Below are 10,466 nucleotides of genomic sequence, written 5' to 3'. Positions count from 1 at the left end.
CACATACCTCTGCCCCACACTGCTGCCCCCCAAAGTACAGACACCACAGGGTTGCTGCAGGTGATCCACCACCTGCTGAGCCTGCCCAGTGCACAGCCCTCTTGCTGCGGGATGCTGTGAAATACAGGCAGATAGGACAGTCTGAAGTAGGAGGTAGTTTCAGTTCTAAGGAGGTGCGGAGTCCATCAGGTGCAGCTTTAAGCAGGAGTTGGGTAAGAGGTGGAGCAGAGAGGCCATGCTGCAGCAGGCAGTACCATGTACCCCATCTCCTTACATTCCCTGTGCGTGCAGATGCAGCTGCTCACCACAGTAGACAGGATACTGAGTGGGCATACAGATTGCCCAACCTGGTGGCCACGAGTACACGAGCCCCTTTTGCTTTTCCAGTGGCTGTTATTTCGTGTTTCCCCTCACCTCTTCTGTGCTTTTACAAACGTATGTAATTGCCATCATCAGGCTCACTTGCAAATGCCTCTTCCATGTCCACACAGAGATCAACAGGTTAAGCTCAAAGCCATTCAAAGCCATTAGCAGTTCTACACAATCACTGCCTCCGTCATGGGTGTCAGGCACAATAAAAGTAGACAAAAAAACCTCCACCAACAGTATGTTACTTTTTTAAATAGACAGTGAGGGATGGAGAAACCGCATTTTATGTGGCTGCCAGATCCCTTCCAACACAACCATGTGGTGATTCCATGAAAGCTATGTTGCCTTCAACAGCAACAGGAGTGACAACTAGGAAATGCAAACTGGGAGACTGTTATACCTGGCATCACTCAAGAAACACAACAAGATAATTTTGGCAATCAAATAAACAGACAGAACACTTGGGAGAAATGAACTGGCACAACAAAGACACTTTTGTTCCTCTATCTGTGATCTGCCCTCTTCCATCCTCATTCACTGCAATTCCAGCAGCCAGTCCCTGCAAAATGGGGTTCCTTCCAGGTAGAAGAAAAGAAAGCTGCCACCAGAAGTGATGCCTACCTTTGCACAGTTCATACTGGTGTAGATCAGAACGAGTTGTTTGCCCCCAAAAAAGTAAACAAGGCAAACAGAAATCAACTGTTAAAAGTAAATATAAGAGAGAGAGTTCTGAGATTTGGTTCTGCCTGAGCTGCACAGAAGGGGGCTGATGGATCCTCAGGATTCCATTCAGAAGGTCCTATCATGACAGAAGAACCACAGTTACTTTCAGGAACAGAAACAGTTCTGATCTTCCTGGCAGAGCTTCCAAGATCTCAACAGATATGACCTGAAGAGAGAAGCGAACAGGATGAAGAGACATTGCACTGGGGTTATTTTATTTTTTAAGTTAAGCCTCGCTAATGTGGAGGTGACACAGTAAAAGGCATGCCTGTATGTCCATGCTTTGCTGCTGGCCCGCCAGAAGGAGCTCTACCTCTGCAGATCCTCTCTGCCTTCTGGAGGGATGTTGCAGGGCTCTAAGTCACTCATTTTGTGCTCCCTTTTTCTCACTGGCAGCTAATGGAATGCACATCAAGAGCAGTGAAGCGCTCAGCATCCTTGCTGGTGTCCCTCAGAACCACTGCAGCAGTGGGGAAAGGGTCCAGCAGAGGCCTGACAGGAATGTGGCCAACGAGGTGAGATGGAGGGAGCTGAGCTTGACTAGTACAGCAAAGCCCTCAGCTGTCTGAAGGGCAGTCAGAGCCAAGCCCTTCTCAGCACTGTCAGGCTCAACAGAGCAAAGGGTCAGCAGCATGAGCTGCAGTGCTTCCCGGCCTGTGGGAGGTCCAGCTGAGAGATGAGGAGCATTCTTGCCTTGGGGCAAGCTCCTGGTGGAGTGCTGGGACAGCTCTCAGGGAACTGCATGGCCACCATCCTCAGGGTAACCTCCAAGATCTCTGCATTTGTGTCACAAAGGGGTAAAACCCGCCTGAAGTACGCAGTCAGCACAGCACCTACAATTCCTAACAACAGGATTTTGTTCTGGCACATTGTACATCTTTCTCCCCTCAGACAGGAGGAAAGACAAAGGGTTGATACATTTTCTAAATACGTAAGAAAGGTAAACAGTTTAATGAAATAACAGCTGTTCCCGTCAGCACAGAGACTTCAACAGGGCTGTGCCATGATGCTGGAAAGCCAAATCCAACAGGCAAATGCATCCCCATGATGCTGTGTGTGCAGAACAACTGTTGAGAACGGAACTGTTCCACCCCTGCTCACACCTCCCAGATTCTCAGTTCATCTTTTTGCGCTTCCTCTGGCTCCCTGATGCTTTCTGCACAGGCAAGGGGAGAGAAAGGGTGCCAAGCTTGTGATTTTGATCCTTCTCAAGTCCTGGCATCCCCTTTGCCTTGGAGACCTTCAACCGCATGGCCCTTGCAATGTCCATCAACCTGAAAAACAACAGAGAAACATTGTGTTAGTGGGGTAGAGTGGTCTTCTGGGAAAGACACTGCAGAAATGAGCAATAGCTTGTTCACCTCAGGAGGGAAGCTAGGAGGCAGAAGCAAGCAGGATGTCTGCTCTGCATCCCAACACAACCACCAGAACGCAAACTGGAAGTATTTAAATACTACAAGGCAGGGAGCCTTGCTGGAAAGGCTAGAACACTACCAAACTGGGCACGAGCACCCCAGAGAGTATTAAAAACCCACGGTGCCTTACTCAGTGTACAGCAATCTTGGAGAAAAAAAAAGCAAGCAGCCCGTATTTCCAACAGAATCCTATACCATGAGTGACAGGATGGAAAGAACCTAATACAGAGAGCAGCTCCTCTTAACTGCTGAAATACAGCAGTCCTAGATGTAAACACATTTTGGATGAGACTGGTACTGAGCAGGGCTTGATCAAGATGTCACCAGCCAGAACACACCTGGAGACTTGTCAAACACAGAATGAAGCATGTTTGAGCAAACGCAGCAAGGAAATGAAAGTCCTGCCTCATCTGGGGCCATGAGAACACACCTCAGAATCCTCTCAGCTGACATTACGTCTTTAAAAGAAAAACAGATTCAGATGGCAAGAGATATCTGGTGCTATTCAAACAAACCTCCCACCATAAGCAATGATCATTCCATGGCTAAATCAAGAGCCTCACAGCCATATGCCTCATCTTTGTTTTTCCAACACTTTTTTCTTATCACCACGCTACAGTCTATGCTCCCAGCTCCAGTAGAGCACTTAAAAGCAAAAACTTTGGTGTTTGTTGCAGAAAAAGAGCATGTCTTTTATTGAAAAGCTTACTTCCAAAGCAATAGAATTTAAAAAGGTGGGAAACCAACATTAGATTATACTGTTAATGCCACTATTAGTCAACAAAGAGCAGAACTGGAGGCAAAGCCCAGAAATCTTTACATCAAATCTGACTACAGAGCTCACAAAACCAAGGGCTGGTAACAGCCCCGATAACTTCCAGTTACTCCAGAATCTTGATATTAAATCCTTCTAGGAGAAGCCCCAACATATTCTAGAATGCTTTTCAGTGGTACTGAAGGAGTTCTGTCCTTTTGCAGTTCCTTCCCAGCTGCATCACCTCTAAACAACCCTGATGGGAAAGATCCACGTAGTGGAATCAGGCAGCAAATGTCTTTAGAGTCACCACATCTTGCAGAACAGAAAAGGCTGGGACAGCAATCACACACAGCTGAGCAGCTATTAACAGGGCAACCTGACCCACTCCCAGGTAGCAATAACAAGCTGCCTGATCAGCTAATGTCTGCTGGGAGTCCTCGCTGTCAGAGGAGCTGTCAGGCTCTGCCAGACACCTGCAGGTTTAAGCACATCCGCGCAGCTAGCAGTACAGAGACATCACTTGGCAGAAGAACAGTAGTTTCTTCACAGAAAATTGAAGCCTAGGAAGAAATTTCTTCAAAATCTATCATGACAAGCATTGTTTGCCTGGATGCTTATACTGCACACTGTTCTCCACCATTCATCTTCACTGAGTTGGCTCCTCCTCCCAGTGCCAGAGGGCTATGCTGACATCCAAACAGACTCTGACAAACTGAAGAGGTAAGGCGAGCAGAATCTTATAAAGTTAAATTGTGAAGTCTTGCATCTGGGGAGGAACAGCAACTACATGCTCACAATCTGCCTGTGAGAAAGAAAATCTGTTTCTAGTTTTCCAGTTACAGTCAGATACAAATCTGCACTTGCATCCAGACTGGTACCGAGCTGACACCAGATCTCTGCTGAAAGAAGGGATTCAGTGAGGAGCAACATGACTTGGCAGGCAACACACAGCACTGGGTAGCACCTGGATAGGTTTTCTGCCATTTTGATGCTGCCTGCCTCGAGTTTTTCCACTTTCAGATGGACAAAAAGCCTCACAGTGCACCTGAGCAGGTTTGTGAAAAGCACTCTTTCAAAGCTTTGACACATAGAACTACCCCATTAGACGTAGCAGGGCTTGAATATAAAACTTCAACACACTCAGAGTCTAACTGCAACATAGGGAACTCACAGCGGGTATCGCTGTACTATTTGGGCACAGAAGAGGCTCCAGAGCCCTCTTCCCCAGGGACTGCTTGCACGAGGACCACAGGCATCTTAACAGGCATAAGCAAACATGACTCACCTACTTTCGTGGAGCTTCAAGTCATTCTGCAGGACAGTGAGGTCAGCTTGGAAGTTTTTAATGTGCAGAGCCAGTGCAATGACATATGCTGCAATTTTAGTCTTCAGCGACGCAGAGATTAAATTCTGAACACTGAACAGCAAGTGTGAGAACAGATGAAAAGCAGAGAGTCAGCAAACCCAAAACACAACCACCCACCAGGTGCAGACAGAACTGGAGCCCCAGTTAGCTATGGCAAGCATTTCCGAGACATGAAAAAAGAGCTTTAAGAAACACAGGTCCCTGATCACAGGGGCCTCAAGGTCTTCCTCAACAACTGCCCATGTTTCTGTTCAAAAGTGCAGGTCTCTGGAGATGTTTACAGGTTTACAGACTTGACTGAATCACTGTCTACAAACACTTCTGTCTCTGTGGCACACTGGCAAGATGACAGCGAGGTGAAGCTGATCTGAAGGTACTCACTGCAGCCATACACAACACACAGAGCAGGTCTGAAAGCATTTATTTTTACTGTTCACCCCTGGTCTGAGTCTTTATAAACAAATGCACCCTCAATGGCCCACACGGGTTCAACCTCTCTGTTAACCTCCAGTTCACAGCAAACAGCAGATAGATGATGGCTGAGCAATGGCAGTTATGCTACGCAGAGGCTGTTGGATTCTTGAGAAAAGGCACTGTAGCAACAAGTACAAATCTTCTCACTCTTGCTGATCAAGTCAGCCTGGTGAGCCTGGCTAAATTCACAGGCACAGGCTTGTTTAAGCACACGTGACTCTGCCTCTCCCAGTTACGTTTCAGACTTCCATTATTCATGGATGAACATCAGCCATAACAGAATATTTTACCTGGCCTGGCCTGCTACTCAAGAGAAGCTTCTGCTGTTCCCGTTTTGGTGCAGTGCTATTTGATAATGACTCTGTGGCCCTTCAAGCTGTTTTCTACATCCTCTGAACATCAATAGCATCAAAGCAATCACAGTTCCTTACCGCCATTGTTGTAGGTCAGTGAAGTTCTTCATAAGCTTCCTGCTAATGATGTGGGGGCATTCAGGACCCATTGGATCTAGAATAGAAAGGGGTTTCACAGTGAGCACCAAGACTGGTTATATAAAATAATGGATATAAAATGTTTTCAGGTACAGAAACCAGGAACTGTCTGTAAGCAAAAAAGGAATCTCAAACTCAGATGTAAACTATTTTATCTCCTACAAATAGGATCTCACTGCAGGACCCTGATGTATGACAGTTAGAAAAGGACTGAAGAGAATGACACACGTATATCCCAGTAGGTGCAGATCTAAAACTCCACAATGGCACGGAAATACTGAACCTCATCACGAAACAAGCTGAACTGTAACTGCTGCACGTAGCCATTTATCAAACAGGTAACTCTGGGAAGCTTCATTGTTTGCTATTATGGTAACTACAAATCAAGTCCCAGCAGGCAGCTGAAAAGGGTAAGAGTTGAAAATTGTCTTACGCTTCTTCTTGATTATTTTCAGGAAGCTGAACTTAATAAGGATGTCCAGGAACCAGAGGCATCGAGCTTTGCGGTCCCTGCTCTTCTCATCAGCAGGCAGGAACTGCAGCTCTTCTAAGACAAAGGAGCAATGGCTGAAGAGGAAAGAGGGAGCATGAGGACCAGAGAATCAGGGACTAGCTTTCTTATTAGAACACATCCTTAAGTCCACTGCACAGCTCTTTTAGGTTAGAATAGTTTCCTGAACACTAATACAAGAAAGCTCACAATGCTGCTCTGTGAGCACATTTTCTGTCCACCACAGTCAGCACATTTCTGCACGTGGCACTACAGAGGCCCCTGCACTGCAGAAACCACAAGTTCAGAGCTCGCTTCTGCTTGCTGGTACCAAATGCCTCAATGCACAAATCCACCTGTGTATAACACAGAAGCAACGACAACACACTGAACTCAAGACACTTTGCATGCAGGAAGAATACCCAGATAACCACCGCTTGTTCTACATGTATGTTTTTAAAGTAATTCCAAACATAACGCTGGGTACAAACAAAGCATACGACAAAGAAATGCAAACGGGCATGTTTTATCTGGAACTGTAGACAAGTCTAAAGTATTTAGGAACATACTGCTAAGCTAGACACGAACAACATGCTGTCTCAAAAACCATCAGTGCATAGAAAGAATGCTGACCCTGCACAAGTTTGTCCTGCAACAAATCAAACATCTCAGTTTCAGACAAGTATTCACCACTGTCTGCTGGATAACTACAGCACATTATGATATCAGGTTTCAACCTTACCTTTCCCTGTAGGATGTATTCTGATAGTCCCTTGTGTCATCAGGAATTAAATTATCTACAAAAGAATAAAAATTAGTATGCTTGGCTTGCAGCAGGCAGGAAAGTGCATGTATTGGGTACCCCTTTAGCTCTAATCAATTACAGAAGGACTAGGCACACCACTTCAGGGTCTTCTCTACAGGATTTTGTTAATAAAATACACTGAATGTGAAAGATTATGTACCTAAAATAAAGAGGGACAATTTTTGCTACAAAATCTAAAAGCATAATGCACAGGTTGCAGCAATACTAAGCTCCCGTTGCCTAAAAAAGAAAACAGTTCCTTAAAGATCATATTCTTAGGATCATTTCCACTAGATTCAGTAATAAAAAGCAGTTCTGCTGGGGAAAAGCTGTTTTCTTTTTCAGTGAACGATTCAGTCTACTAACTTGATTATTTCCAAGCCTCCCTCAGCAGGAGAAGGGCTGCAATTATCCTAAGCAGTGACAACTCTATTTCTAACTCTGGTATTTCCACCCTCCCACACCCGAGCTCTCTGCTTAACTCTTCCCCTGACTATCAGCTGTGATTCTGCTTCATTCTCCCTTTTTTCATTCCATACTGCTCCCCAGGCGTGGACAGAGTGATGTATCCTCCTTCCCTCATTCTAAGGCGGCACAGCAGAAATAAGAGTAGGAGGAAACAGGGCAATGCTGTCAGTAGCCAATTATTCGGTTTTGAATGCATACATATTTCCAAGACATTGTGACCTCGGCACCAGGGTTAAATACAGAACTGTCCTACCTGACAGTCAAGGTTGCATGTTGAATATTTCAGCATTATAGACTTCCATTGGCCCAGAATCCTTGTTTAAAACACCAAGAAAATACCTGGGGAGAACAAGTGCAAGTGATAACCATTGACAGTCTCAGAGCTGAGAAAAATTAACTTGAAATCTATAGAACAGGTTAATTTCTAGCAAGTCATTTTTCATGTCACACTTCAGAGGAGCAAACCCAAATAGTCTGTGCTGCTCCTCACCACAGAATCATAGAACAGACTCACAGAATCCTTAGAGTTGGACCTTTAAACATCATCCAGTTTGTATTTGGAGAGAAAAATTTAACCATCTATATCACGACCCTTTCAAAAGAACCAGCACAAGGACATTAAATGGCTGGAAGCACCTCGTCTTAGCAGTTTCTGCAGTTCTGTTTACGTTGTGTCACCCCACTTCTACTTTAAGTAACCCCCGTGGTCAGAGTAGAGATAAACCACGAGCAAACACTGCAGGACAAATGTAGCGCGTTCACGGGGCACAGCACTCACTAACAGGAGCCTGACACACACACCAAATGTACTTCAGAGCTCTGTAGGTTAGCCGTGACAAAGTAAGATGATTTTACACTTGGTTTCCACTGATACAAGAGGTTCTTCTACCAGAGGATGGGAACGATCCCCCACGCAAAATAGTTCTTAGGAATTCATGGGAGCTGCCTCGAGGCTACAAAGGTCACCTTCTAAAACCAGCACGTGTGAAAACTGGTGATTTCACCAAGGCTTCCCATTACAGCACGAGGCACAGACAAGTTCTTAATTCATACAGCACCTCCGGACTGTGGCCCAGAAGTTCAATGGTGACCAACGACCCCCTGGTTTCCTGGTACTGATCTTGGCAGCTCAGAAGGAATAATGCTGTTGTGCCCAGGTTTCAGCTCCGTGCAGACACCTTCTCACTCTTCTCCTCCAGCAGATCTAAACTCCGCTTATGTGTAAGATCACAGCTCCCGAGGAAGCAGCGTGCAAAATGGTGCGGCTGCCAGATGACATCAGCTGCCCAGCTCCTCCCCATTCGCACCACGGCCTCAATGAGAACTCACCAGTCACCTTGACAGAAGGCTACAAGGCCATTTCATTTGCGCAGCTCCTCTGCTTTCACCTTCTTGTTTCTCGCACAGTGTGGCCAGCTCCCCATACCTGCACAGGGAGCTGCATGTCATGGCTCCGCTGCTGAAGTTATTCCCCACGTATGAAAGCCTTTCAGCTTCTGACACCTGACAGACAAAGAACCATGACTTGAAGAGCGCATGGTTTGAAAGCGCACGTTTTGCTGCACGTCCTCCCGTGGGCTGCCGCCGTCTGTCCCGGCCCCGCCGCCCGCCTCGCTGTCCCGGCGCTGAAGGAGGAGCCTGGAGCGGGGCTCGTCGGGTCTGTAACGGCGGCGGTGCGTAAGACCGGCCCCCTGGGGGAGGGGCGCAGCGCGGGCTGGGCCGTGAGGGTCTCCCGGCGGGCTGCCTGGGCGGTAAGGGAGCCGCCCGCACACAGCAGCCCTTCCTGCCCATAGAGGCGGTCCAGGCACGGCCCGGATACCCGAGTCACCCCGAGGGGCACGCAGCAGAGCGGGCCCTCCTGCCTCACCTTTGTGCCGGTACCGCGTTGCTCGTCGTAGCCGAGCTGTGCAGGACGGGACTTGGGTGGGGGGGTGCTGACTCGGGTGCTGACTCTGACTCAGCCCCGCCTGCTGTGCCTTGCTAAGGGCGTGAGGCATCTGTTAGGCCCAGCCTGCAGCTGGTGGCTTGTCTCGTAAGCCTGTCTGTTACAGGAGAGAGCTCAGTCGGCACTGATGTCTGTGTCAAGCCCAGAACGCAGCTCTGTCTTGGAGCTGACCAGACGTGCTTCATTTCTTCCTCCGCCCTTTAAGAATCGCTCAGGGGTTTCATTCAGCACCCACGCTTGAAAATCGTGGCAATTGTCGTTTAATGAAATGTTTCCGTTTCGCATCGTTGTGCGTGCTGCATAGGTTGCTCTGAAAGTAATGCCTCCTGTTTATTCCTGTGCAAACTACAACTGATGGATCACTTGGTAGAGCACAATGCTCCATGGCCAAGCGCCGTTTTTCAGCATGGTAACCACCATTAGCAATGCATTCTCATTGGTGACGAGCGAGGGCCTGCGTACCACCCTCATATAAATCTGCACCAGCAGAGGTGACATCTGTCACCACTGCAGAAACACGGCATCCACCACCTCACCGTGCTCACATCTACTCTTTGTGCTCCACAAGAGTTGATCAATGTCGTTGGGTGCTGGTTTTTCTGCATGCAGGAATTCAGCAACTCGTTTCTGCTTCATACGCGCTTCCACGTCAGATGCCATCTTGTCATACTGGCCCTCTGCTGCCGTCTGTCATATGGCCCCAGCAGAACGTTGGTGTGAAGATTCAACCTCTGCTGCCATCCCGCCAACATCCACCTCTGACGTTGTGGGCCGACATAACAAAATAGAAGGCATTACTTTTGGAGCAGCAGTCATCAAACACGCAGAGCCTTGTAAGTCATTTGTGTAGACTGACTTCCTTCTGCGTGTGGAATGACGGGGTTAGAGTTTTTCCAGTGAGTTTTGGGTAACCGTAAGCAGATCGTTCAGCCGTTCTCATATAAAGCAGCACAGTGGTGGGTTGAATCAGCCGTGTGGATGTAGTTACTTCCTTAGGTTGAAGAGAAGGTACTAGTGCAGTCTTTGTGGAGGTGACAAGTAGTCCCTGTTGTTCTGTTACAGCCACTTCTGTGGCAAAAACAATTTTCTTCAGCAATAGTTTCTACAAAGAGGTTTGTCGTGGTTTTGTGCTGTTGCTGTCAGTATTCTACATCATGACATCA

At 47.3% G+C, this 10,466-nt stretch overlaps 1 protein-coding gene across 1 annotated transcript; it reads right to left on the bottom strand.

Moving 5' to 3' along the window:
* Window positions 1–817: 817 nt before the first annotated feature.
* On the bottom strand, window positions 818–9,963 carry LOC140264753 (DNA-directed RNA polymerase I subunit RPA49-like). The gene is made up of 6 exons (XM_072360663.1): window positions 9,840–9,963; window positions 6,828–6,882; window positions 6,029–6,162; window positions 5,536–5,611; window positions 4,550–4,681; window positions 818–2,366 (listed from the first exon to the last, which is right to left on the bottom strand). The coding sequence occupies exons 1-6, from the start codon at window positions 9,961–9,963 to the stop codon at window positions 2,207–2,209; spliced, it is 681 nt and encodes a 226-aa protein (XP_072216764.1). The 3' UTR covers window positions 818–2,206.
* Between the last annotated feature and the right edge of the window lie 503 nt (window positions 9,964–10,466).

This window comes from Excalfactoria chinensis, assembly GCF_039878825.1.
Source record: "Excalfactoria chinensis isolate bCotChi1 chromosome Z unlocalized genomic scaffold, bCotChi1.hap2 SUPER_Z_unloc_4, whole genome shotgun sequence".
In the NCBI taxonomy this organism is placed as follows: Eukaryota; Metazoa; Chordata; class Aves; order Galliformes; family Phasianidae; genus Excalfactoria; species Excalfactoria chinensis.
This window is presented reverse-complemented; position numbering and strand designations above follow the sequence as displayed.

What these genes read in the sequence shown, in the direction of transcription:
- LOC140264753 (XM_072360663.1), bottom strand. Translation starts at nt 9,963, where the DNA reads ATGGCATCTGACGTGGAAGCGCGTATGAAGCAGAAACGAGTTGCTGAA. An exon ending in AAAGAGTAGATGTGAGCACG is followed by an intron (nt 6,883 to 9,839) that starts GTGAGGTGGTGG and finishes ATTCTTTTGTAG; the next exon opens with ATAATTTAATTCCTGATGAC. An exon ending in GAAAATAATCAAGAAGAAGC is followed by an intron (nt 5,612 to 6,028) that starts GTAAGACAATTT and finishes TTTCTATTCTAG; the next exon opens with ATCCAATGGGTCCTGAATGC.